This window comes from Synchiropus splendidus, chromosome 12 (assembly GCF_027744825.2).
Source record: "Synchiropus splendidus isolate RoL2022-P1 chromosome 12, RoL_Sspl_1.0, whole genome shotgun sequence".
NCBI classification, from domain to species: domain Eukaryota; kingdom Metazoa; phylum Chordata; class Actinopteri; order Syngnathiformes; family Callionymidae; genus Synchiropus; species Synchiropus splendidus.
The window spans coordinates 11,302,512-11,330,312 of NC_071345.1; the positions used below are offsets into that span (position 1 = coordinate 11,302,512).

A 27,801-nucleotide genomic window follows, 5' to 3' on the forward strand; every position below is an offset into this window, starting at 1 on the left:
TGGGAGACTTCATTAGAACATCCTCCTCTGCTGGAGTGTATTTTGTCTGAATAAAATGATCAAGGTCACTGACAGCCAGAGATACTTCGCCGTCTGGAGATATTCACTCAAAACCCTTTGGTTTTGCTGTACAGTGTGGTGTGTATATATATATATATATATATATATATTGATGTGAGAAGAAGTCCATGAAATTTCACATACATTTTCTCCCGATTTAACATATAGTCATGAAATATAAAAACATATAAACCAGACCAGACCTTGAGAAACCCTTTTAAAGTGTGCGACCAGTTTCTGAAATGTTTGTCAGTTTTGTCTTCAGTTACTGATTCGGTTTCACCCGGATGAAAGAACTGCATCCTCTAAAACCCACTACGAACATACAGGTGCCAGTGAACTTGCACGTCCTCGCTTCAGACATCAGACAAAACTGAACGGTGGGAGATATTTATCAGTCAATGTCAAAAATGTTTCCCAGCGACATTTGCCGGCGCACAGGTTCCCATAACAACGGCTCTGACTTCGCCGCTCGGCTGACAGGGTCACTGATCCAGATGCAACCGTGGATTCAGCGCCTGATCTGTGGCGCTTGCATCAAAATCACCTGCATTACCGTCAGACCACACAGCAGAAGATCTATATAAAAGGAACAGGCAAGTACACCTGAACGCGTGAAGATGCAGTACAGCAGTTTCGTAAACATAAAGGTGACGTAAATTCAGAGACATTTTTAGGCCTAAAATTTGAACAGAAACAAAGTAGACAGTTTAATATTGAAGGAAAAAAATACTATACTGTGACAGTGGCTTGGATAGTGAATGAGTGATCATGAGGTCACAAAGGGCACATTTGTCAAGCCTAAACTGAGGTGACTTTTGGCACAGATCGGAGTTTAAACACAGAAAGCAGCTCTAGTTCAACATTTGCCAACGGCAACAGGTTTTATTCTAAATAACCTCGCAAATCGATCAAAGTACATCCCTTTATTTCTCACCGCATGAACGGTATTTCATCCCAGAACATAATGTCATTTGAAACGAAATGTGAAGGAGAATTGCCTAAAAAGCCTCCCGGGGCTTTGAGAGCAGCTTTCCCCGGACAAGGAAAGGTCACAGCAAAGTCGATGCTGGGCTCGACTGGAGCAGTAAATTTGAAAAGTAGCTTGAAATGGACTGCAGCAGCAGCAGCACAGTAAATGTTTAGAGTCTGATAATGCTCTGAGCGAGGAGTTGTTGAAAATAAATCACATCAACTGAGATACTTAAAACAGTCACTTGTTTCAGTCTTTCACCAGATTGAAATACAGCCATAAAAACCTTTCATCACAGCCAATAGTTTGGTGGTCTAACATTTTTACAGGGTTAAAACTATTTGATGGATCAGGTCAAACCCATTGAACTCTTCATAAAAACTCTACCAACTTGAAAGCAAATTTAGAAACAAAACAAGAAAAAAAAGGTGAGTCAGTTTTGTGTTTGCTCTACCACACCCCAACGGTTCCGGCTTAAATGGCCTCCACCTTGAAATCACCAACATGAGCCAGAGACGGTTTTATCACTTTATTAATGAGTTTAATTATTTATACCAACAAAAAGTTATCTCTCCCTCAATCCCTCTCTTCAACATGTCCTTCATCCAACTGCTCTGTTTCACCCCAGACTCGGGTGATGTCGGAGAAAACAAAGTCTTGGTGATGCATCAGGTGACGGAGAAAAACAAACGAACTTTGAAGTCGCACATTTCATCAGGAACACGGAGAATTATGACTAGTTTGCTAACACAGAGAGCTGAAGCCAGAGACAGTCGGACACAGGAGATGGAAGGTGTTAATGTTTGGTTCATTATCCCCTTGTGTGTAACACACGCGCGCACACACACTCACGCACACACACACACGGACCAACACCCGACAGCAAAACATGTTCCAGAGAGCTTGTAACATTCCCTTCACATTGAAGTAAAAACAGAAAACTGGAGTCCGTTTGCGTTTAATCAGCACACAACTCAGACAAAAACAATAAAAACACGCACACACACACAACAGACTGATCAAGTACAGTATCTCCGATGTAAATTACCTGACACTGCTGAACTAATATCTGCAATTAAAAAAAAAAAAAAAAAAAAAAATGAATAAAACCCTATATTCATGACCACCGCGGTGGAAAAGAACAACCCCCCCAAACACAACAATAAATAAAACAGTTAAGACGACAATAACATGGAAATGAGAAACGGGGGAGCACCGCCGAGAGAAATGGAGGGAGAGAGATAAAAAAAAAAAACAAAAAAAAAAAACATTTTGTTCTGTCTTTCCCCGAGTGAATCGGGGATTGAAATGAATCATATTTACAGACTGCAACTGAGGATAAACAGTCCGGCCGCTGCAGCGACCGGCTGTTAGAGAAAAAAAAATTACAAGAACAACAATATAATAACAATAATAACAAAATAAAATAAAAGGTACTTGATATTTACAGAGTAGCAGTGAAAAAGAGGAGGAAGGAGCAGAGGCATGAGGACAGAGAGGAATGGGATTGAGGCTCCAAAGGAGAAAAAAAACAACTAAAAGAGGAATACAGCTGTTTCAGCATCATGTGGTGCTAACGTGAGGTCAAGTTGAGCTGCATGTGTGAGTGGTGGTTGACAGTCAGGCTGTTCCGTCAATCATGATCAGTTCCTGTGACCACTGGACAGGAAGGAGGAGAGGCAGGAGGGTGGGCGGGCGGTTTGGGAAGATGGTGACGAGGGAGTCAGCACTCACAACCACCGAAGCAAACGGGTCGACGGTGATGATGCCAGGTGAGATGGCTCTCCTCTGCGTCAGAAAGGTTCCGTGATTCCCACAAACAAGGTGACATGAGCTGAGCTTTCGCTCCAAAAGCAGGAGGAAAGCCGGACCGGAGGTTTGGATGCAGACGGAGCCTCACGCTTACTGCTCCCTCTGGCATTTATTATTACACACATAAACAGCACAGCACTTAGCTTAAGCCTCTACTCTCTTTGGATATGTGCAATACCCACATTTATACTAGAAACATTGAGCTTCATCAGTGAAGGTTACACAAAGAAACCACACGGTTCCTTCTTCCATTTACATAAAAGGCCATTGAGGAGCCAAAAAGAAGAAAACAAAGAGAGAAAGTAGTCCTCGCCTTTGTCATACAGTTTAAAACCATGACCTAAAATTACCAGGAAACGACGGCCTAGAGGACGAGCCAAGTGAGGAGAAGCACATGGGGGTTTCAGAGCGACACCAGTTCAAGTCGGGACCTTCTCTTGGGTGATTGTCAGTAAGGAGTCTGGTTTGACCTGCAACTCTTCCAAGAGCCAAACTGACCTAATGACCGCAGCCACGGATAAAATCGACAATTAAAATGAAACATAAAAAAGGGATAAAACGCAACGTAGCATTGACCCTCTCCTCCCCCACTCGTCTCCTCCCAAACAACCTCCCGAGCTTGTTTCCTAATTCCAGCAGGCCGGAATAGATCAGAGCCAATGTTGTCAGCTTTGTTAAAAAACTTGAATGATCCCCACATCTCCCTGGGAGCCACCCAGGGAGATCAGCTGTGACGGGGACGTACGTGTGTGTGTGTGTGTGCGTGTGTGTGTGTGTGTGCGCCTAATATTTTCAGTTCGAGAGGGGTTTGGAGCCGGAGGAGGAGGAGAGCAGGAGGAGGAGAAGATGGAAAGTGGGGAAGACAAAAAGAAAGGATGACAGACGGGTGGTTGCTCAGGTGCTGTTGATGGATCCCGGTGCTGAGCTGGGCTGGGCGGTACTGTCTGACACAACGCCCTCTGTGGAGGAGAGAAGTATTACATCAGTCACAAGGGGGAAAAAAAACAACTACCAGAAAACTCAGATTTGGTGTCTTTTCAAGCATCGTTCCGTGAAAACTTCTTGGAGCGACATTGCCTCTGATATTTACAGCCGCTGCATGATACACACAACCGTTCTTTCAAGGATAACAACTGTATGAGGCGATACCACATGGACCTTGGCGGAGCATAAGCAAGTGTCCTTCTATTCACATTATTATTTGCAAGTCCTTCATGGACAGTCTGGCAGTTAGGGGCTAACAAGATCGTCATGAATCAAAAGGACAAGCTGACTTCACGACGCTGTTGAAGGATGTGCTTCTGTAAACCCATTATTTCAACATGCAAGACTAATTACGACTGTTCCGTCGTGTGTTTGGACCATCCGTCATTTGTGAGCTCTTTTGACCAGCTGGGTCACAAAGGTGCTCTTCAGTGACCGCTACATTACCGGTACTGAGACGGTCAACTGCGCATTAACAATTACAGAAGGCAAGTCAACCCATTCATATGATGAAACTCCGAAATGCATGTAAACAGGATAACAAACCAAATTTTCTGTTTACATTTATGTCAAATATTATTGTTATTACAACACATTTGTCTGAAAGAAGTCTACGCACCATGTGAGGCAGGTGATGTCTGTGCACGAGCGTGAGGAGGAATGAGTGTCGAATTCAACTGGGGCTGGATAGACAGCTCTGCAAACACCAAGACGCACGGTTAGTGAAATCGAAACACCATCAACGATGGAGTTTAAAGGCGCTAGTACGGACCAACGGGGCTGAAGTTGAAGAGCAGCGGCAGTTCTCGTCCACTTGGAAGGCGGGTGTTGGGCTGACGCAGCTCATCGAAGAAGGCGTGTGCGCACGCCTCCAGAGGAGACAGCCGGGTCACGGGGGTGTATTCCAGCAATCGAGAGCAGAGCGCAATGGCCTCCGGTGGAGTACGAGGCTTGAACACCTAGTCAGGAGACGAACGAAGCAGAGGAATCACCAATCACGAATGGCAAGATCAAGTCACCACAGGAATTTAAAAGCCAAGAAATAAATAATTCATTACATTCAGATCAGTGAAGCCATTAGACAGTCTGTATTTTTATGACAAAATAAAGCAGCTCAGACAGCTGTGTACCAAGACAAGGGTGAAGTCATTGCAAATATGTTGTTTTTGTCCTCCACCTGTCATTTCTTTCAACACCAGTGTGCATGGATTTGAATAGTTAACAAAAACAATCAAGGACAAGTTTGCAGAATGAAAACAGCAACACTCAGCCAGAAGAGAGAAGAAGCAAAATCTATTCATGACGCAGACTGGTACCTTTGTCCAAGGGTGTGCTTTGATCTGTGGGAATTTGAACTCTGTGTAGTTGGGGTTCATCTCTCGAATCTGCTCCCTCGTTGGTGTCCCCAGAACCTGGTGGAGAGGGAAGCAGTGCTCCTTTAACAAAGGTCACTCCAGCATGAGCTGGGAGGAATATAGTTCAATTGCAGTTACAATCTGACATCATGAGGACTGCATGAATACTAGTGAAGGGCTGCATGGGGACCCTGGGTCTGAGCCAGATGAACAAAGTACATTTCAAATGACCAACATGCAATCCCAATTGATCTACATTCAGATGACATGAAAAGGACGTACAGTCACTATGAAATGAACAATATTGTTAAGATCTTCAACAAATATTTTAAATGTATGTCGAAAAATCCAGGAAATAACCAGCAACATTAATAGGTCATGAAACAACTTATGAACACTGCAGCCCATTTCTGGTTTCTGATGGGTTGACAAAACTGAATGATTATTTAAGAAAAGAGCGCTTCACAAGAATTGCTTCATTGAATATTGAATGTCACAATGTGCACCACTGAGAGAACAAAAATCAGAAAGGAAAGGCTTCCTTTCAAGAAATATTGGACTTTACGCTCCCAAATGACTCACCTTAATGATCTCTACGAGCTGGTCCACCCCGCTGTCACCAGGGAAGATGGGCTGACCCAGCAGCAGCTCTGCCAGCACGCAGCCAGCCGACCAGATGTCGATGTTGGACGTGTAGTCGGTGGCACCAAAGATGAGCTCAGGGGCACGATAGTACCGCGAGCAGATATAGGACACATTAGGCTCCCCCCGAACCAGCTGCTTTGCACTGTGGAGGAGATGCAAGTTTAAAACCATGAACATAAAATGGTTTACACTCAAGTCAGCAGAATTTAGAGCCACATCAAGCTAGACAGTAACAAGGGGGACAGTCCGCACCGACAAGGATGCAGAGACAAACATGCCCAACGGCAGTATCTGCTACCAACCTGCCAAAGTCACAGAGTTTGAGGATGGCGGTCTCTGGGTCCACCAGGAGGTTCTGAGGCTTGATGTCTCTGTGACACACGCCCTGGGAATGGATATAAGCCAGACTGCGGAACAGCTGGTACATGTACACCTGCAGGGGTAGAAGAGCCTTTTAGAAGCGTAACCAAGAATATATCAAAGCGGCAGTTCAGTGGGAAATGCCACAAATGCCATCCTAGCAAGGGAATCTGGTTTAGGTGGCAGAAACTGCTCTCTTTTCGTAAAAAAATCACTTTCTGAGTCCAAGAGTCAGGTGGCTTGACACACACTTGATGCCAGGCTTGTACACCACTTTCAATTTTGATCTCTGTCATGACCTGCATAAGAATTAGGAAACTGACCTGCAGCAGAAAATATAAGGGTCTATTAACATGGTTACGTGATGACACACAACGCTGCCAAGTGGGCAACATCTGTCCCACAGACATCCGTACGTGGCTCACAAGAGAGTCCTGTCTCCATTGTTACCACACAAACTTGCATTCCTAGTGCAACACATCAAAGGCTTTGCGTGGCGTCAACTTCAATCACCAAGTGTGGCGTCAGTTCAGACCCTCAAACGACCCCTGAAAGCCTGCTTGTGTGATGTCACTCTGAAACATTTGTCAACGTCAGGAATGCCTAAATGCGTCTGCTGAATGCAGCTGGTAAGGACCTTAATGTGACAAATTACCGTCATCATCGCCATTATGATCATTATTGTCACACAACGCGGTGACAGCAGGCCGTCAACGCGTCACAAAATGATTGCGGACAAGTTGACTGAGTGATGAGAGATGATGTTAAAATGGGGGCAGAGAGAAGACGGAGAGGAAGAGAGAACAGTGAAGGGAAGCGCGTCTCTGGAGGAAGACGGGATGGCAGGAGAGAGGAAGAGCGCGCAAGATGAGTCGGGATATCAAAGCCACAGGAGACGGCACGCCGAGGTGAAGAAATGGGCCATGAGACAGCTAGAATGTCCTCTCTGGTGCTGCACGCTGATAAACACACCAAGACTCTGAAGTCAACTCCACTTTAGACAACAAATCAAGTGCATCGCACACAAGTCCCAGCAGACTCACAATGCCCGTACAATACATCTCAATAAGTTCCAAGTATGACTGTCCAACAAAGACCCACACAAACTGACGTCACGACCTACACGAGACCTAGCATAAGTCATGGATATATTGAGAGCATCAAGTTATTTTAATTTGATCTCACTTGGCAGGACTGCAGCGGTGATTCATTAAGGGTTCAGTGAGGTTAAATATATGAGACATTCAACGTGTCGATGTTTTTAAAAGGAGCAAATCATGAGCTGATAACAGTCACCTCTGAGAGAGTCCTCCAAGGTGCAATCATATGTGCTTGTCGCCCTCCGAAGCAACAAGGCTGGTGATTCAACAGACTATCACTGTCACTGTTGCTTCTCACAAGCAAACATTTCAATGAAATGAATTGGAATACTAAAAACATGTGCAAGAGTGGAGGAGCATGGCATGAAGCCTCAAACCAAGAGGATAAGTTTGAATGAGACCAATTGTTTGAGAATCACAAAAAGTAGAACCACAATTCTCAACTCACTTACATTTTTAAATAAAAGAACACATTTATTAAATTCATGATTAACATTATTCAGCCTTAACTTGTATACATTTAATGGATACATGTACATATAATATAGTGATGGGAACCTCGCGTTGGACACTCAGCAACAGTATCAAATTCTGCCGCTGGGAGGCAGCAAATCCCTCTTTCTATAAATGAAATCCGGACTCGCAGAGAAGCGAGTTATTTATTTACACAAGAAAGCGTCTAGGAAATAAAAACAGGAAGTGAGAGTAGACATGAACATGAATGCTAACAGAGCAATAATACAATAACTTGTACTAAACACGGGTCCCAAATATGAGCTCTAGGAGAAAACAAACAATGAGAGGTGAAATTTTAACTCAATTTTGTATTTTGGGACGTTTACACCATTTTGAATTATTAGTGTAACCTGCCATTCTAATTTTTTGAATATAAATATCCATGTTCTGCACAAAACTAAATGGTCATTTTTTACCAACATGAGAAGTTTTGCTGCATGTTCAGCACTTCTTTGAGCCTTTCAATGTGTTGGGCCAGAAATGCTATTCAGGCAACCAGCAAAATTGAGAAATCCCCTGTGTCAACCAACCTTAACATAGATGATGGGGATGGTGGTCTTGGCCTTGTTGAAGTGTCGTGCCACCCGGTAGACAGTCTCAGGGACAAAGTCCAGCACAAGATTCAAGTACACCTCGTCTTTCTACAAAGAGCAAAAAGACCAAGTCAAAGTTAGGCTCCTGGTAAAGTGTACTTCCAACGGTAATAAACATCCGTGCGGTCATTTAGAACAATCTATTGTGAAGGAGACACAATTCACGTGAAACTATACCCGAGCAAAACAATACTTTGTACTTAAAGGAGAAACACAGTCAAGTGTTGTAACTTTGAGCTCTAAGTCAACAGCAGAACAAAGTGGAAGAAACTTCATAATCGTCTCTTACAATTAAAACCTCCGTACTTGCCTGCCACCACTGAGGCTCACAGTGAGTCGGTGCATATTATCATATCATAAAGATGACAACAAACCTTTTCACCACTGGAGTAGAAGAAGTACCGTAGCCTCACAATGTTGCAGTGGTCCAATTTCCTCATTATCTGCAGTTCTCTATTCTGAAGTGAAGGGGAATTTAGAGGGAGAAGGGTTAAGGCTTTGACGGGGATAACAGAGTCATACAGCTCATGAGGCGTCGGCAGAGCCTCCATCTTGTGAGCTGTGGCACGTACCTTAAACCTTCTGTCTTGGAGAACTTTCTTAATCGCCACCATCTCCTGGCTGTCGATGAGGCGAGCCTGGTAGACCACGCCAAAGGAGCCATTACCGATGACCTTAATGTCTGTGTAGGACACTTCCTGCGGACAGTCTGGGCCTTGACCGGGTGTGGCTGCCACAGTTGTCACTTTGCCACTGTCTCCTGTAAATCAAAGCCTAGTATCCATAAAGGCGTAGACATAATTTACAGCCAGTCTTTCTACTGAAGACTCAAAGCTATGCTAAACAATTGTGACGAACATTTATGTGGACATACCACATCAAAAACACAAGCATGAAAGTCACTGAGGGTCAAGTTTTTTCAGTACAGAGGGGTGCACACAAAAATCATGATCACATATTAAACTAGAGGACTGGTGTGGGACGACAGCTAACCTGACACCAATAATATAAACCAGCCGCCTCTGCTTGTCAGTGCAAAGACGCGATGCCACTTATGAGCACGGATTTTCTTCTTACAAATTTGACAAAAAAACTAAACCCAGTATTCTAACATATACACACACAATCATATAGACATCAACCAATATATTAACTGAGTTTATCAATAATGTCTACTTTAAGTCTGGATTTGATCTTAAAAAATCAAGTAGTTGAGCTTCATCTTAAGATCTCATTTTAAATGGGGAAGCTATTAAACTGAATAAATTGAGACCATATCCTGTTACACACCACCATGATACAAATGATAGTTGTCAAAATGAACAACTATAGCAAGTCTTAATGCAACTAATATTTTGACGTGCGTGTTTTGAATAACCGTGCGTACCTTCCATAGAAGATCAGGAAGCAGCGAACAACAGTAACGCAAGTGCAGATGAAAGGGGGTGCACTCTACTGAATGGCAAAATTAGTTTTCAAGTCATGGCAGACGGTTCTTTCGACAAGGCTCAAGTGATTTGCAGTTACTGTCGATGTGAGTTAAGTAACCACCGGAGTACGCCACAGAGTACTTACATGATGACGAAGCCAAAAGCGGCCAACTTCAAGCAGCACAGCGGCTCTCACGCTCATGAACAAACACTGCATGTGGCACTGAACTATGTGAATTCTAGCATTTCTGTCTCTGTGAAACCAGGTAACAATATTCATTCGACCTGCACAGCATTCATTCACCAACATTAAACACTGTGCTAAAGTGCTATAACAGGTCCCTCCCAGCTCCACCTCAGTGATTAAGGGCTCTTTTTCATTCAACGTTTTAAAAATTTTTTTAATAAATGATTAATTCATTATGAGTTAATTATGGCTGTAGTGCGATTAATCACAATTTAAAATTTGAATCAATTGACAGCCCACGATGAAATCTCAACTAAATATTCCTGAGTTTTTCTAGTGTGCCGCGCATCGCAGAAGCGAAGGTGAAACAAACCTTCATGCAGGTTTTCATCGACTAAAAAGAAAGAACATTTCTGTCTTGCACAGTGTTGTTCATGTCTCGGTCTGATGGACTTCAAGTGTCCATTTGTGCACGGCAGCATAGATGCTCCAGGGCAGGGGGAAAAAAAGGGGTGGTTTTATTCAGTCTAAGTTTAGAATCCAATCTGAAAGACAAGAGTCTCCTCAATTGTCTGTACAAATTGCCCAGCTGTTTCACAGAACGAAAATGCTGCAAATTCAAGTATGAAGACGATGTCCACGTAGTACGAGGCAAAATGCACCACCGTTCGATGGAACATCGATTTAATGATGAAAAGGAAAACTCATTGTGAAAGAAAGAGACGGATCCTAGCAAGGAAACTGATTCAATTCAACTACATGTTGCTTCAAGGAACTGGGCGAACTTACAGAAGTTAACACGACACGGCAGTCAAGTTAAGCACACTCCAAGTGCCCCACTACATCAGCTGGCTACTACTTACTCAAATCTCCATTGCTGCTCGTGAAATTCATTATTCCGCAAAGTTGCTCAGACGAGGTTCCTTTTGTTAGCCTCTTCGGCAGGCCAATATTACAATATCTGACTTGAGGCTATCTTTTTGCCTGGTTTGTGTATGACATGAACATTGGTCGGCTGTTTGAACTCATCAACAAAGGCTTTTGCAGAGGTCTCCGGCACCTATTTTACCTTTCATAGGTAACAGCCCTGGCACTATAAGTGTCGGGGTCGATAGCTACATGTCTAGTCTTTAAGTCATGTGTCGACTGAGTAAGTATCTACACAAAACAGCTGTAAAGGTCTTCTGGAATCAGCCTGAAGCAAGTCTTAATGAATCGTCTGACTCACAGTGGAGTTTATGGTTATGACGAAAGGTTTGTTAGATGAAGGTTTCCAGCAGGCAATCCGCCACAGGTGTCTTTATTTGCCTTGTGTCTGATAAAAAAACATACATTTTCCTGTTTCGTTCTCCGACTTGCTTTAAGCATCATGTTTGGTTTGTAGCTCCTCCTTGTCTGGACAATTCATCAAGGACCAGACCATATCCCCATGTCATCTCCAGAGTCGAGGCCCAGCGGACATCTTCGCTGGACAAGAGCACACTTCTCCATTTTAGACAACTGCAGGCCATCAAAATTGATTTATACTTCTTTTTGAATTGACATATGACAGCCAGCAGCGCTCTGTTCACCCTCCCAGTTAAACATCAACTTTTAGCCCCTATGTTTCAGCTGCTGAGACAAAATGGTCAGAGCGGTTCTAACCATAACTTTCAATGACAGATCCAAACAACCTGCAGGTTCTCAGAATCAATGCTCATTTGGAAATAGTTTTGGGAGCTAAATGAAACAGACCAAAAACTAAATATTGGCACAGCTACGGTGGACGTCAGCACAGCCAACACATCTCCCTTGAGTCTTTGTTTTCAGTCATTAATTTACATGCAATTATCCATTAGCAAAAATTATGGAAGGCTATAAAAGCAGTCTCACGGGGAATGATCTCCTCCTGAAGGCTAAACTCCTGCATAAGCGACCATTTTTTCTGAAGACAGCAGCATCTATGCAGAAGGTGAGACTCATTCTCGATCACAGGAGGACAAGACAAGTAACCAGTAGCAATAAACGCTGATGTCCAAGCACTTGTATTGGTCAAGACTGTATGTGTGACCAGCCCCAGAGGAAGTGCGACTGGGAGGGAACTGGAGAAGAGGAGTTGCCAAAAGGCTTGTCAGAGCCTGTGATGAAATTGCGTGGACAGTGGCTCACCCAGAAGTGCTACCATTTCAAGGGCTTGTTCGCTCCGCCTGTCTCAACAGGACCCTTCCCGATCTCAACAAATGCAGTGTTGTGGCCGTTTTAACGTAGCCAAAACAAAAGTGAAGTGTGAAGCTTCAAGAATACAGTGGCCGTGTTTGCCTTATTTATCTGATGCACTTAAAGAAAAGGACTTTGCAGTTGCAGGTGAGAGACGTTTCACATGATAAGCCTGTTGATCTCATCACAGCCGTGGGGTCAGCAGGAGGTGTTCCATTTTGAGATCTATCTCTGTGTCGTTGTAGTTCATCAAAGTGCTTTCTTCGGCAACATCCTGCTCCTGTGTATTTTTGGGGTACATATTCACTGTTGAATTTGACTTGTGCATTTTTCAAGTGGCAGCTATGATGACAATCCAACAGAATGAGCAAAGGTGCCTCCCTCAGTCAGTGGTGGTTTCAGTTATCAAAGTGACAATACGTTCCTTTTTGACGCCACCATTTAATGACCACCAACAGTTTGGTATATATCAGTGACCAAATACTGTAACAAAAAAAGTTGTCTTAAAATTACTCTTTTAAAGATGCTAGACAATAGGAAGAATGCTATTAAATGATTTACTCAACAATGAAATTAATCAGAGTCAAATGTTGAAAATAATGGGCTATAATGTACTTAAAGTTCAGAGGCTACTTTGACCCATCGACCTAAGGCAGGGATTTTACACTGACTTTAAAGAACTTTAGTGGCTCATACTCGGCATAACAGTGAAAACAAGGCTGCCAAACCGTAAAAAAAAAAATCCAGGTGAAGCATCCTACTTTTTTTCTATTTATAATGTGAAATTTTTGCAACCCAGCATGTTCACTTGTTCTGGTTTGTTTATGGTTGTTGGTGAAAAATACAACATTGTGGCTGATAAAGTTTAAAGTGCCATTCTGCTGCAAAATAGTTTCTGGGTCACTGCAGATGAGGTTTGTCAGAGACGGCCATTTAGAGAACCAGACACTCTGGCAGAGGGACAACAACATATTCCACAGCTATAACAGTCAGACAGTGAGGGAAAAGAATATCAGCACGAGTTCAACCAGTGGACACAATTTCCAAAAGCGCCTCAACCAACTTAACTGTAGAAGTGCTGATGCACTCTGCAGATCATGGGTGGACTACCGCCACGAGACGTCGGTGCTTTTCTAATCACACTCAACAGCAAGAATCATTTTGTTTTCCAGCGTTTACTGTCAGAACAACTGAATGGTTCAAATGGAACGACGCTTAATGCTGGAATGGTGGTGTTCATGTCCGCCATTTGTTATTCATCCACTCTTAACACCCTTACTGTTGATGAGAGAGGTACTGTCTTGTGCGGTTGTTGAACCGTACAATGAAATTGGTTTACAATCCGATGCAACTGAGGCATCGTTCAATGCTTTCAACACTAATGGAAGAAAATAGTAACAGAAATGAATACACTGGGACACTAAGATGAGCAAGTATAGCAAACGAACTGCACAACACAATATTTTAAAAGAAAGGGGAGGTTTTTAAAATGCTAAACAGATACTTTCTGAACATAACTTCAGCAAGTATCTGGTAATCCGATCTTACTGGTCCAATTACCTCCTCCAAGGAGGTTCTGTTTCCGACTACGCTGGTTTGTTTGTCTGTGTTCATACCAACTTGAAAAATTACGGACAGATTTGGAAGAAATTTTGAGGAAATGTGTGAACTAGAACAAATCAATTTTGGGAGTGATCCATAATGATTTAGTAAGCAGGTCTTCAGTACACAAGATACATACTGTGCACATTGAAGAGCTCTGTATTACCTGGTGATTGGTCTCGGAGTCAGGCGCTCTCACCACGGTGGCCAGGATTCGAGTATCGGTCAGGGAATTAAGTTAGAGTTCCATTTCGGGGGGTGGGATGTATTACCTCTGCCAGGTAGCCGTTGGTTTGTCTTCATATTAACTTAATAAGCTTGGGTCGGATTTGGATGAAATTGTCAGGAAGTGTGTGAAACGGGACAAGAAACCAATGATACATTTAGCATGTGATCTGGCTCACTGGCTGGAATTTTTTAAAGGATTCTTTATTGGCAAAGGTGTTCCTTTCTGAAGACTTTTCTCGACTAAGTATTGTGTTCTTATTTAAACGTGAATTTTAAGGGAATAACAGGTTTGATAAGGACTAAAGTTACATCAAAACATCACAATCATGGACATGTTTATGTGAAACTCTAGACATCCTGTGCTTTGGAATAACTCATATGGAGGGTGGCCAGGTAACAGTTACTGAAAAGTGGGTAGACTGGCAGCTAAATCTCAGATCACCACTTCCGTCCACACAATTGTGGGCCCTGATTTTCTTTATTTGTGCCAAATAGGTCTGCAATCTGATTTCAAATGGCTGTCTCTCCCACCAAAATCGGAAAAACCGATGCTTCTCGGAAAGACAGCTGAGATAAAACACGTGTAAAGGTAAGACATCGTTCTAAATTTGAAACAGATTAGGTTTATTTTTTTAAACTCAGCAGCTATTTCGGCTAAATCCACAACAGAGCTTCGGCTAACGACGAACCAATGCTAACCAGATACTGCTAATCGTCAGACAAATGGTTGGGAATGACAAAACAACTTGAATTCCCTTTTAGCGTCAGCGAACTTATTACTGAAATGATACCTGTCTCTGACAGTGCATATTATTGGCGCATCTTCGGTGAAAAAAACGGGGTCCGGTCTTGAAAAACACGGCTAACGCTAGCCGCTAGAACACAGGTTCGCGGCTAGCTCAGATTAGCTCCACCACAATGTTCGACATTAGTTTCACGAATATCGGGCTTTTACTCGACTGTGTTTTACAGAGCAACTCTCGCTTGGGACGTCTTAATCGACGAATCGGTCAAACGATGTCGGTCACTTACGAGTCATTTTCACATTTCCAAAACCCGTCGAGCTGCCTCCAGTGGCTTGCGAAGCCCCAGGTTTTCCTGCGGAGCTTCCGCTGGCTCCTGATGATCCGGCACCGGCTGCCACGGCTCCGGGAGCTCCGGGAGGCTCAGCGAAGGAGCTGGTCCTGGCCCGCCCGCCGCTCATGTTTGTGTGAACTAAGGCCGGGGTTGAGCGTGGACGTTAGCAGCAGCTATAACGCTTGACAGTGTGGCGCTCTCTATAACTGTCTTATATTTCCATTTAAACAATTAAAACTGCACTTACGGCGTTCAGTACAAGCTGCCCTTCTCCCCCTTTCTTCCTCTGTGCAACGGTGGTGGTGGGGGGGGAAACTGGGGAGGTGACGCACGACTACGTGAGCACCACAAGGGATTCTGGGAAACTGAGTGTATAAGACAACTGAGTTGAAGCTGCACCTCAAGGCGCCTACAAGCGCGACATGTGATTCTGGGCAAGTATCTTACTGTGCTTAGGTTTCATGACTCCTCAAATGTACTTATTCCTTACAGTTTTCAAACATTTTATTAAAAAAACAGAGTTATATTCACACTTACATGCAAAATATAACATTAAATAAGAATGTATGAGGATTTATTAATTTAACTGCAAAAAAATATTTTGTTGTAATAAATTCACGAGGGATGGTTATCAGTATCGACCAGGATCAGTATCAGGTCCAATCCAGGGAGAAATCACTGGATCACAGTCCATCCATGATCCCAAATAAGTTCTGTTTAATTATTTCAACATATTGCCAAGTTGCACTTTTATTTATGCCATGCCTTTGTGTTTTAGTAAAGCCAAAGCAGTTGTCCACAGCCTCCGTTGCAAGCCGTTTTAGGTGTCGGTATTAAGCAGATCACATTCAAAAACATTATTAACAACTTTTTGAGTGACACGTTGAAGGTGTCAGATCGAAATGGACTCATCCTCAAGTCAGCAACATCGGTATCGGATGTGAGAAGGTGGTGTCAAGCCATCCCATCCCATCCCATTTTCCCAATATTATCACATATGATATGGTCAAACAACCGAATTAATAATAATAACATTAAATAAACACACTTTATGTACAATAAACTAATAACAAACAAATGTATATATTTTTTATTCGTTTATATATATATATAATCTTCAATTTTTGTCCCATTATTCCAGTCCATTTTATTGGGGAAAAAAAAGAATATTATCAAAGAATTTGAATCACCCACTATATCGTTAAATTTCAATCACCAAAACTCGTGAAAAAGCTACCGAGTTCTTCACGTCGACTCAGTTTATACAGAATAACTACATTTCCCATCAACCACGCGGTTTTGTAATTTACAACCAAAGTGTCCAATCAGATTGCTCGAAATATTCGACACTACCGCAGTAGGTGGGGCTTACGACCAGAAGAATGGAGGCAAACAGCGGGCTTTGCTTCACTACACGCGTCGAAATTGAGTTGATCGTTCTGTTTCATATCCACTGACCATCCGCTACAATTTGGCGCCGGAGGAGGATCTCTGAACAGCGAACGGACGAGCGAACGCGGCGCGATGTCTCCACGAGGGACAGTCCAACGAGAGTAGGGCGAGGTAAGAGAAAGAAGGGCCCGCCGTCAGCGCGCGCGAGCTTCGGGGAAAAGTGTGCAGCGCCGCCTGACGGACCGCCCGACGCACCGGGAGCAGCCTCCAGGAAACCGCGGTGCCGGGGATTAGGGTTGCAATGTCGAAGGGAGCGCCGCCAACTGCCCTCCGTCTGCCATCACACGCGAATATAAGGAAGAAGGGTTTGACGCTGACGCGCACGATCGCCTGTTTGTTGTCACACAAGCGAGACAAACGCGCCGAAATCATACTTGGAATGTTGTCAATGCGAGCCAGTGGATAGTGGATTAGCAATTTGTTTCAACTGGAAATGATAGTAAACTCTACATTTCCCAACCGTAACGATGCTGTTTTTTCCATGTTAGACATAGGTTGGAGCTCTGATAAATGTTGTGGAGGAAGTTAAACCACATTTCTTATGTGGCGAAAATAAACACAAACAAATGAATGAAGTTAAAAAGTGATCTTCTCTCTTGCAGCAACATTTTTGTCTCCTCTGACACACATCCGACCTCCAACATGGCTGAGCCTCAGCAGGACGAGGCAGAGGAAGTGTATGTGGAGCACCAGTACATGTGCAGCGAGTGCCAGCAGCTCTTCAACTCCCTGCAGGACGTTCTGGTCCACCAGCAGATCCACACCGCGCAGGAAGTGGAGGTGGATGGCGGGGTGGCGGTGGCTTTCCAGGGCCTCCCAGAGGTGGAGCAGGAGCAGCACTACCAGTGCTTGGAGTGTGGCAGCGTGCTGGTGAACCCGGAGGAGCTTCTGCAGCACCAGGAGCTGCACATGAGGGAGTCCGGCATGGAGACGGAGCAGCCAGGTGAGGGGGAGATGGAGAGACGTTTTGCCTTCAGCCGCAGACCTAAGGAAACATTTTCTGTACTTGTCTGTGTTGTTCAGATGTGTATGAGGTCCAGGAGATTGAGGAACCGGCGGCTGAAACTCAGCCGGTCCAGTACCAGTGCCTGGACTGTCTGGCTCTGTTCGACTCTCCTGAAACCTGGCTGGAGCACCGGCGCACCCACAACAGCAGCAGCACACACTCGGAAACACCGGTAAACTCCGCTCTGACTGACCGACTTTCAGAAGGCGGCGTTGTCGGGACTGATCTGTGTGTGTGTGTGTCTCCGCAGGTGGAGTACGTCCTGCAACCCGACGGAACAGTCGCACCTCTGATGCAGAACTGTGTGTTGAGTGAGCAGCAGGCTGGAGAGATTTTGGCTCAGGTAGGTGTTTTGCCGCCGCTCAGACTTGAAATCAGGCGTTTAGCTAGGAACATGAAAAAATGGACGCCAGATGCTCGACCGTAGCTTGGCCGCCATTTTTTCATGTTTTGCAGACGCCCTGCTACGGAGCCCCTAAGGGGACATGACGACAACAACCAAAGTTTTTTGCGAGATCTCCTGACGTTCTGGGTTTATGCTACTGTTCCTTTAAGAGTTCAGTGGTGACAAGTGAGTGAGGGTGGAGTGAGATGCGACGGTGGGGGTGAGATGGAGTTCTGTTTTTGGGAGTTGTTGAGGAGAGTGAGGAGCTGCAATTGTTTATGTTTTCTGGAGAGCACTACACAGTGTTTGAGTGAAATAAAAGAAGAAACTAAACTATGGAACAGCTGTTTCTGTCTACTACCACCAGATGCTACAATACTTTCCTCATGCCGTTCAAATATATTGATTCTGCTGCGAGTAGTAGAGGAGTCATGAAGGATGACCTGACACTGAGTTCAAAACCATGCTTGCGACGAAGCACGGACTTTATGTCCTCATATTTAAGTCCAGTTTGGAAATAAAATTCAATGAAACTCTCCCACGGATGCTGATCGGTATGGTTGTTTGATCCGGAAGTAGTTGCGACGTCACTTCAAACTAGTATTGCGAGATTTCACAATACTATTTTTCGTGAGATCTCGCAATACTTCTCTTTTTTTTTGTCATGTCTCCGTACCCTCCTAGCTTAAAGCCTGCGGAAGTGCAAATGAAAATGCATCTGGTGTCGTCCAGGTACTGGCCCAGCAGCAGAAGAAACCCCTGGCCTCCTTGCTCCCTCCTGTCACAGCCACCCCAGGCTCGGCGACCATGCACCTCCAGATCCTCACGGCTCAAGCTGCGGCTGATAACTCCGGCTCCAGGGCTCCGAAGAGGGCCAGACCGGCGCCTTTGCTGCCGGCCATGGCCAAAGGCTCCTCTGCGAGGCTCATGGAGAACGGCGTCCAGAGGTTGGAGCTGAGGCTGACTCCCCAAGACTACATCAAGATGCAAGCGGGCGAGCTGGTGGTGTGCGAGCCGTACGAGTGCTCCGAGTGCTCCCTTGTCTTACAAACGCCTGAGGACTTCCTGCGGCACCAGGGGGAGCACATCCTGTGCCACGACAAAAGCCACCTGAAGGCCTTTCACCAAGGTGCCGCGGAGAGGATGGACGTGCGGATCGCGGTGTCGGAGAAGGAGCCGGCGTGGAGGAAAAGCCAGGAATGTCCTCTGTGCAACCGGACCTTCAGCTCCATCAACCGACTCACCGCTCACAAGCGCGTGCACGAGCAGGGCACGCACGAGTGTCCCGAGTGTGGGAAGGTCTTCAAGAAGGCCACCACGCTGCAGACGCACATGCGCTCGCACTCGGGCGTGGCGCGGCATCTGTGCGTGGACTGTGGCCAGAGTTTCCCTACTGAGTTGACCCTAGTCATGCACAGGTGAGGATCTCCTCAAGCTTCACAGTGATGCCCTTTAACAACCTGGACGTGGTTGTGTGTTGCAGGAAGTCGCACACCGACGAGCCTCTTCACAAATGTCAGTTCTGCAACAAGACATTCACCAACATGACCAAGTATTTGTACCACCGCCGGACGCACCTGGAGCGCGGCATTTCTGACGCCAGCGCCTCGACGGTATTACAACAGTCTAGTTGACGTGTTGTTCCTGTGTCTGACATTCAGCTGTGTCTCCAGGTGGCCGCCCCGACAAGAGCGTCTCTCTCTGCTCTCGCCATCATCCAGCAGGCGAGAGAGCGGAAGCTCACGCTCAGTCACGTCAGCCCACTGGAGCCGGACGTGGAGCAGGAGAAAGGGAAGATGGTGGACGCTGCAGACGACTCTTGTGAGATCCTTATTTCCAATATCAGAACGTTGAGTCAGAAGGGCTCAAACGCTAAAGTGTCGGTTGCTGCCCAAGGCCAGACGGAGCTGGCGCCGAAAACCGATGGACCTGAGGAGGCCAGTGTGGGAGTCGATGCTCCTCCCCAACAGACAGAAGAAGGTGGGGTGCCTTGCCCATCTTGCACAGAGACCCTCCCCTCGCGCCAGGCTCTCATTCGGCATCGACGGATTTGCCACGCCGCCGAGCGCAGCTTTGTTTGCGGCGTCTGCGGCAAATCCTTCAGGAAGCGGATTCACGTGCGCAACCACATCCGCACGCACACGGGCGAGCGGCCCTTCCAGTGCTCGGACTGCGGCAAAACCTTCTCATCCCTCACCAACCTGATGCGGCACAACCTGGTGCACTCGGGCATCCGTCCGTACCGCTGCGACGTCTGCCAGCGCTGCTTCTCGCAGTCGTCCAATCTGCGGCAGCATCAGCTGCTGCACTCTGACACGGGGCCCCTCACCTGCCCCAACTGCTCCGCCACCTTCCGCCGGCCCGCCAAGCTAGCAGCGCATCGCTACACCAACCATCCCGGATCCCCCGCGCCCTTCCCCTGTCCTCACTGCGAAGCTGGCTTCTTGACCCGGAGACAGAGGGACAGCCACTGCGCGGAGCAGCATCCGACTCTGTCTCAGGCTGTTCCTGACAAGGGCAAAGATTCTGATCCCTCTGCGGAGTCCAAACCCGAGGAGGGGTCCGCTGTCTGCCGTGGGGGGTTCGAGTGTGAGGTCTGCGGCAAGAAACTTAACTCTGCTGCGAACCTGCGGCTGCACAAACTCAGTCATGCCGCAGCACCAGGGAGGCCACGTCCGCCGGCAGGGATGCGACCCAAGGCCCACCAGTGCCCCGTCTGCGGGAAGCTGTTTGTTTCCTCGTCGGGAGTGGCCCTGCACCAGCGAGTCCACACCGGCGAGCGTCCGTTTCCCTGTCAGGTGTGTGGGAAGCGCTTCCGCCAGAACACACACCTGCGCGAGCACCTGCGCATCCACTCGGGCGAGCGGCCGTTTTGCTGCGAGGTGTGCGGGAAGGGCTTCATCCAGAGCATGCACCTGGCCGAACACCGGCGGACGCACACGGGCGAGCGCCCGCATGTGTGTCCGGAGTGTGGCAAAGCCTTCAAGACATTCTCCAACCTAAGGAACCATAAAAAGACGCACGCACGGCAAAGGAAGCTGGACGCCGAGGCTGCCGCCGCACCAGAGTCCGAACCTGCCGTGACCATGGTTGACGCTTCTGCTGTCGAGCTGGTGAACGGTCAGCACCAGCTCATCCAAATTCAAACAGCGGACGGTCAGCAGGTCAGAACAAGACAACAAATCATGAACGGTTTCTTCTGAGGAATGAAAGTTTGACCTTGTTTCTCTCCCACTCAGGTGCAAGGGACCCCAACCATGCTGTGCAATGAGTTTGGGGAGACCATTGCCATCATAGAGACCAGCGAGGGAGGGGTCCTTCCTCTGGAGCAGGCGCTACAGATCTACCACACGGCACTGGAGAACGGCCTGGCCATGGAGACGGTGGCTGTGGAGGGACTGCAGCTGCTCTGAGGATGGACGGGATATCTTTGAGACCAAATGAAATATAGTCACATGACAAGTGATGGCTGCGTTTATGGTAATGTGGCTTTAATTTCAGACACAGGTCGTGCCTGTAATGATTTTTTTTTTTACCAGTTTTATTTTAATTGAATGAAATGGTTTTTTTTCCTTTGTTCAATGAAATTCATTTGTATATATAGTAGATGAACAAATAAATCAATCTTAAATATCAAGACGAGCAGAGATTTCGTTTCAATTTCAAAATTCACCAAAGTCACTTCCTCCTCTAAAGAGCAGCAGCTAGTGACAAGCTGTTTCGTGAAACAGCAGCTTCATTTTCAGAGCTCAGTAGGTGGCGCTCTTAGTTTAAAAATCATTGGCACGGTCGTTCAAAGATGAGAGTGCCACCTAGAGGGCTCAGAACATTAGGCCACAGTTTCATGGAAACTCATAATGGTTTTATTTCTGTTGAAACAAATGGGTCCAACCTTTTCCCTGTGGTTCTCACCAGTATTAGAGGACAGAGATGGAGGCAGCGGATACAGGTTAAGACCTGAAATGGTACGAGCTGGACACGTATGAGCTCAAGAAGAAGAGAGGAGCCTTCACATCGCCAGCAATAAAGTCACTTTAATTGAACATCTCTACAGAAAGATACAGATACAAACTTAAATTATTTGTAAAAATTGATCGCTTGCATACTGTACTGGAACGGCAAAACGAGAGTATAAACACAAAAACATAAATGGCCAGAATAATTGTTTTTTTTGTTTTTTTTTCTAACTTTGATTTTTCTCACCTTCAGTAATCGGCACCGTGCAAGTGGCGGTGAATATTTACAACAGCCACACAAAGTAACAAGCGGTCGGGTCTCGTGTGAGCTGCAGGTTTTGATTGCTGACCCGCCCGCACTTTTCCAGACAAACAAGGAGAACCGGAGAGAGCGATAAAGTGACAAAAGGAGGAAAGAGAAGAACAATTCAGCATGTTTTTCTTTTCAGTTATTACTCTTCAAAGGACATGAAGGTCCATGTGTGTGTTCTTTGCTGAAATGAAGTCCTGGAGAGGGAAGACTAGCATGAGAGGTCTGTACATGTGAGTCCGCTACTGAACTGATGAGTCGGACGGGAATCAGCACTTTGGACCGGGCCTGGTACGAGTCTTCACCAGAGTCACAACAATAGAGTACAATATTGAGTCAGTAAAAGAGTTGGAGAGGATTAAGGCCGAATCAGCCAGAGCTCCAGAGCCAGATGTGGCGGCTCGGCTCCGCCTTCTCTTCCGAGGCTGATGAATGAGGCACGGGAATGCTTGGTAACTACTCACTGGCGTGTGCTTGACTTAGGGAGGGGGCACAGGGAGCATCAGGAATGATGGCACAGCCAGAAGTCCACTTCAGTGTCAGTCAACGCCTCGGTGTCGACCTGGCCCGAGGGTTGAATTCTAAGCAACAACAACGACAACAAAAAAAAAAAGGATAAAAGTACCAGGCGCCTGATGAGTTCCTGTCCAAGTGCTCCCAGCTGTCGAGGGCCCAGCCCCCTGAGACTGGCAGCACAGCCCCCCTCCCTAGTGACCCAGTTAAAAACCATGAAAGGTACTTTTTTTTTTTTTTTTTTTTTTTTTTTTTTTTTTTCCTAGTCTTTCTTCAGACAAGCTCTGAGTCCCAAATTCAAACAAGAGAGTGCAGACGATTAAAAGGATCTTGTTTCGCTGGCACCGATGGGACTTTCCGCCAGGTGACTGAGGGTCACTCCAGTCCAGGGACTCAAAGATGGCAGGGTGAATGTGTGTAGACGCTGACATGTGCAAGTTTTTGTGCCGCTGCATTGCTGTGGGAACGCAAATCCTTAACATCCCATCACTGGTTTGGTAACATCGCAACTCGGATTGGTCCACGATCCTCATCTGGAGGACTCTGGTGTATCCCGCGGGTCCTCGGAACCTTCCTCTGCGCCCTGATCCACCTCCTCGTCCAGCAGGTCTGCGCCACCTTTTCCGCTGCCCTCTCCCGACTGGGCGCTCGAGGGTCCAGGCAGGGAGCCGACCGAGTCTGGGAGGCCGAGGCCCGGCGTGTCCGAGGGGGTCGCCGTCTGCATGATCTTCTGCCGGACCTCCCTGATCTTCAGCTGCAGGCAGACTTTGGTGGGGAAGATGTCCGAGTATCGGGTCTGGAATGCTGCAGTGGCTTGAGCTGGAAAGTGCAAAAACATTAACATCAAGCTCATACCATGAGCAGCCAGGGGGTTTCAGTAGTGTGTGTAATAGTAGCAGATGTCCTGCTCCTGCAACATAAGGAGCACAACTGGCTCAGAGAGAGAGATAATGTGGCCAGAGGACCAACATAGGTCATGCACAGAATACTGAGCATCTCACACGTCATGGAAGCAAAAGATGGCTCGCAAACTGATATAATTAATTTGAGGATGAAAACTTCAAAAACTCGGTCATAATAACAGGTTTTAAGTATGGTTCAGAGTCCTGGTTAAGGTTAGCCATTTGTTCTGGAGGGTGAGGTTAAGGCTGAGAGGCTGGGAAAAGTATTATGGCAGCGATCGGTCCCACAAAATCTAAAAACATGAATATGTGTGTGCATCTAACCTGATGGGAAGAAGCCCTGCTCCTGGAACAGCTGCATGACCAGCGCCCTCCTCTGGTCCAGAGTCCGTCGCAGGGAGGAATATGGGACTTTCTCAAACTCCAGTTCTGCCAGGATGTCTTCTCCGTCCGCTCCTGGGTGGCAACGAAACACAGCTTCCTCTAGCTTCCATCTGATGAACTTTATTATATCTATAGGATCATCTGAACAGATGCTCATAAAGATATTCCTTCCTCATCTTCGGACGATGTTCTGCCTGCAGCAAATCATCCAAACTCCCGACACCCTCCTCGAGCAGCAGGTGCAACTAAATCAATAGCGAAGTGCCGAGTCATTGCCTTGCAGCACTTACCGGCTCTGTCGAAGGTGAAAATCTCTCCCTCACACTTGGCGGCACTTTTGGGTGTGTTTGGCTCGGAGCTGCAGCTTGATCGGCGTCGGCTCTTCCTCTTGGGAGAAACTTGATCGTCCGTGGCCGAGTCCAGGTCTGAAGCCAACAGAGTGGATTCAATAAAAATGCCGACCTCAATTCCATCGCGGATAAACTCAGCGGTGAAATCGCTGCTCACCTGTTGAGTTCTTCCTCTTGCGGCGGTAGCTGCCCAGGATGGCTCGAGGTGAGGTGGCCAGGCTCTGCAGGGTGGGCGAAGGCAGCACCTCCTCCGGCCGAAACTCCGGCAGCTCGGCGAAGCGTTCCTCGAAATACACCTCGGACAGCACCCTGCCGGACCAGCACACGGCAAACACAAGACAGTATAAACACACCGTCCTGCGGGGAGACGCCCCTCTGACCGCATCAGTTATGGATTTTTCAACTCACTTGTCCACTGAGTCAAAAGTCTTCTTCAGCGGTGGTGGGCGGGCTTTGACCTTTTTGGGTATCGGGGCGTCTTTGTCGATTTGTGGGGGAGGCAATGTTGGTTCTGTGGCTAATGGAGGGGGCAGAGGTGACGATGGGAGGGACTCCTTCCATCCAGCCTGTAGGGAGAGTCGGGGAGTTCATACACAAGCAGGAAAAAAAATAAAAAAATCACTACACACTTGTCAAATGCATCACGATCAGTTGGTTTAGTTCCCGGAGCAAAGAGCAGAGCCTCATAATAATCCATTCTTAGTTATAAAATGTTTGTCAAGTCCGATGATCCAGCAAGCAAAACACTACTTATGCAGCGACAGCTCTGAAGGAATGATAAAGTTCAGAATGTACACAAAATAAAAACTTCAACTTCACACAATGGATATTTAAGCAGCAGCAGCTCCCCGAGTTCTCAAGGCGGATGACATTTTAAACGCCAGTGTTAGAAAGATCTCATCTGGCAGCCTTTGTAGCCGTAAGTCAGAGAGAAATTAGTCTTTTTAGGAGCTGTCAGCTGGAATGTACATCGGAGGAAAAAAAACCCTTAAGTGATGCTTCTCTCTGACGAAGCCTTTGTTTTCTGGTCGATGTGCAGTCCAGTGACAGCAACGACTCATTTAAAATAATAATGTTTTAAAAAGTTGTCTTCATGAAAAAGAAACTGAAACAGAACAGTCTCTGTTTTGACCAGTCTAGAAATGAAATCCTCAGTTGGCTTCAGATCAAAGAGGCCTATCACCCACCAGTTACCAAGGTCACAACCAGCAACTACAACAGCTCTTGCTAATGTTGTTTAATATCCGAGACCCCTGAACTAAGATAGAACAGCTGAATATACATTTTAGGCAGCTTTACAACACACAGTTACAGCTCTGCTGAGCAAGTGAAAACTGGTGATAAACCGGAACACGATTACTTACTAACTCAAAGCAACTGGTTATTAATGAGTTATACCAACCAACCAACCAACCAATAGAATACACAGTGACTTTCCAAATCTTGCTTTGTATTCAAAAGTTTTAGGGTTGAAATAGATTTTTTTTATAAAAAATAACAGAAATGAATTTGTTTTTCCTTCCACTTAGTCTTTAAAAAGGACTCAGAGGGATGGAGTCAAAAGAGTGAGACAGGCAACGGCCAGATCACTCAGATAACCACTCATACACACCTACAACGTTCATCAATTCACCTCAGTATCATGTTTAGTGTTGGCGTAGAGACCATCAAACCCGAGTAAAGACCAAGACCAGACTGACATCAAATTACATATTACAAACGCATAAGTCTATAAGTCATATAGATATTTAATTCTCACTGCAAAAGAAAAAAAAAAGAACTTTTGTTCGTTTTTGTTTGTTCTGCCTGGTCTTTATATGCTCTGTTCTCGGGTTTGGTGGCCTCACAAGGAGAACACACAAACTCCACAGAGGAACAACTAGGGGTCACTCACACACCTTGCTATGAGGCTTCAGCATTGACCACTACTCCACCGTGCTGCTTACAGATACACCTCCAACACCAGATGTTTCTCTCACCTCTTTGGCGTTTGTGCTTCCTCGGTTTTGTGTGTCCGTGGCCTCCGCAGCACCTGGGCCCTCCTGGGGCCGGTCAAAGGACAAAGGCTCCTCAGCGAAATGGGTCGAGGGCGATTGCGTACGTCCAGCTGGTTCTGGGTCGAAAGAGAAGTGGCTGTTTGATGCCGGTTCCCGCTCCCTCTCTTTCTCGCGCTCTCTCTCCTTCTCTTTTCCTCGGCCTCCGGCTTCATAGTTGCCCACAGGGATGTTAGCCACGGTGGCCTTCACTTTCTGTGGAGTCCGGACTGGAAGTTGTGTTAGCTTGGGCGTCCCAGGTGTGCTGACTACGAGAAGAAAAATGACTATGAAGAACGCAGCTTGAACACAAAAAAAACTGTCCAACACACAAAACCACATGACTTATGTTTTACTTTAGGTTTTAGGTTGCAGCAGATATGTATGTATTTTAACTTTCTGTCTTTTGGTATTAACTTTAGAACAGAACCATACCAGGAATTTGAATCTGAGGTTGCGGGCTGCTGGATCGCACTGACAGAACTTGTCCACTGGGCGGCGCCACTACGCCACCACTACTCGACGTTAGATTCTGCCTCTCCAGCTGTCTGTCTGACAGGTCCAGGGATCGCTCAGCTGACCTGTCTGTCGGAAGAGATCTGTCTGTGTGCGCATGTGGGACCGTGACTGGGGTCGTTGTGTGCTTAGGCAGGATGTGATGGGAGGCACTGGAGGGGCTGGAGACGGAGTAGACCACACTGGGAGGCACAGCTGCCACGGACACGACACATGTTGCCATGGTGACACTGGGAGACGGAGGGTAGATGGCTGTGACTATCTGTCCCCCAGCACCGGAGACTGCAGCTGAATTCGGGGGCTGAGGAGACGGCGCTGCAGACAGGAGAGGTGGCTGACCTGGAAAACGACACGGTGCAACGTGACACTTCGAATAAGCAGAGCAACTATCGATGGTCACCTGAGCTAAAGTCATTTTTAGGTAGTTCAATTCGCTCTACAGGCAGCTCTCCCAAACAACATTTAGTGCCTCTTCCCTGAAGGCTCTGAGAGTCAGTGAGTGCTGGGCACCTCGTGTACCATAACCAGACGTGAGCAAGTATGATTGTTGATGGTCTTCAATCACGCTACACCAAGCACTGCAGTAATCCTCCACATGCTTCACATGCAACTTCAGCTCACTATAGGGGAACCTTGGCTCTCTAAATGACAAACAAGCTGGGGAGTCCAAATATTAAGTTATATCTTAGAGTTTAATGTCATGTTTGACTGCTTTATTAGCAAACCCGGCACATAGTGTGTTTCCATTGCAGGATTTCACAACCATAAAACTAAAAAAATCCAAACATACACTCAAATTAAAAAAGAAAGATAGGCCTTCTCTCGAGGAGAAATGGCAGCCAAAACAAACATAAACTCAATCTTTATGGGTGTTAG

The 27,801-nt window shown here is 46.3% G+C and overlaps 3 protein-coding genes across 12 annotated transcripts in view; 1 reads left to right on the top strand and 2 right to left on the bottom strand.

Moving 5' to 3' along the window:
* Nucleotides 1-1,975: 1,975 nt before the first annotated feature.
* Nucleotides 1,976-15,473, bottom strand: gsk3ab (glycogen synthase kinase 3 alpha b). 2 transcript variants are annotated; one of them, XM_053881739.1, is made up of 11 exons: nucleotides 15,366-15,473; nucleotides 15,074-15,256; nucleotides 8,971-9,158; nucleotides 8,773-8,856; nucleotides 8,336-8,446; nucleotides 6,132-6,262; nucleotides 5,767-5,971; nucleotides 5,146-5,241; nucleotides 4,602-4,788; nucleotides 4,449-4,526; nucleotides 1,976-3,804 (listed from the first exon to the last, which is right to left on the bottom strand). In XM_053881739.1, the coding sequence occupies exons 2-11, from the start codon at nucleotides 15,243-15,245 to the stop codon at nucleotides 3,740-3,742; spliced, it is 1,317 nt and encodes a 438-aa protein (XP_053737714.1). In that variant the 5' UTR covers nucleotides 15,246-15,256; nucleotides 15,366-15,473; the 3' UTR covers nucleotides 1,976-3,739. The 2 variants fall into 2 exon arrangements, with proteins under 2 accessions (XP_053737714.1, XP_053737716.1); XM_053881741.1 differs by lacking the exons at nucleotides 15,074-15,256; nucleotides 15,366-15,473 and adding an exon at nucleotides 10,879-10,973.
* znf526 (zinc finger protein 526) lies at nucleotides 12,143-21,593 on the top strand. Of its 3 annotated transcripts, none has more exons than XM_053881737.1 (9): nucleotides 12,143-12,358; nucleotides 14,537-14,630; nucleotides 17,173-17,513; nucleotides 17,594-17,748; nucleotides 17,827-17,919; nucleotides 18,694-19,379; nucleotides 19,445-19,574; nucleotides 19,635-21,125; nucleotides 21,201-21,593. In XM_053881737.1, exons 3-9 carry the CDS (start codon nucleotides 17,213-17,215, stop codon nucleotides 21,372-21,374), a joined length of 3,030 nt encoding a protein of 1,009 aa, XP_053737712.1. In that variant the 5' UTR covers nucleotides 12,143-12,358; nucleotides 14,537-14,630; nucleotides 17,173-17,212; the 3' UTR covers nucleotides 21,375-21,593. The 3 variants fall into 3 exon arrangements, with proteins under 3 accessions (XP_053737712.1, XP_053737713.1, XP_053737711.1); XM_053881738.1 differs by lacking the exons at nucleotides 12,143-12,358; nucleotides 14,537-14,630 and adding an exon at nucleotides 16,466-16,681 and having other exon boundaries at nucleotides 19,635-19,782; nucleotides 19,858-21,125; XM_053881736.1 differs by lacking the exons at nucleotides 12,143-12,358; nucleotides 14,537-14,630 and adding an exon at nucleotides 16,466-16,681.
* The window catches only part of cicb (capicua transcriptional repressor b), a 39,655-nt gene continuing 33,254 nt past the window's right edge, over nucleotides 21,401-27,801 (bottom strand). For 4 of the 7 annotated variants that reach the window (XM_053881732.1, XM_053881727.1, XM_053881728.1 and 1 more), the window contains 7 exons: nucleotides 26,845-27,264; nucleotides 26,356-26,678; nucleotides 24,783-24,942; nucleotides 24,534-24,692; nucleotides 24,317-24,451; nucleotides 23,967-24,098; nucleotides 21,717-23,559 (listed from right to left, as the gene is read on the bottom strand). In XM_053881732.1, coding sequence (XP_053737707.1) covers nucleotides 23,270-23,559; nucleotides 23,967-24,098; nucleotides 24,317-24,451; nucleotides 24,534-24,692; nucleotides 24,783-24,942; nucleotides 26,356-26,678; nucleotides 26,845-27,264 — 1,619 coding nt within the window. In that variant the 3' untranslated portion in view covers nucleotides 21,717-23,269. Of the gene's footprint in view, nucleotides 23,560-23,966; nucleotides 24,099-24,316; nucleotides 24,452-24,533; nucleotides 24,693-24,782; nucleotides 24,943-26,355; nucleotides 26,679-26,844; nucleotides 27,265-27,801 lie in introns of all 7 variants that reach the window. The other 3 variants (XM_053881731.1, XM_053881734.1, XM_053881733.1) reach the window with 3 other exon arrangements.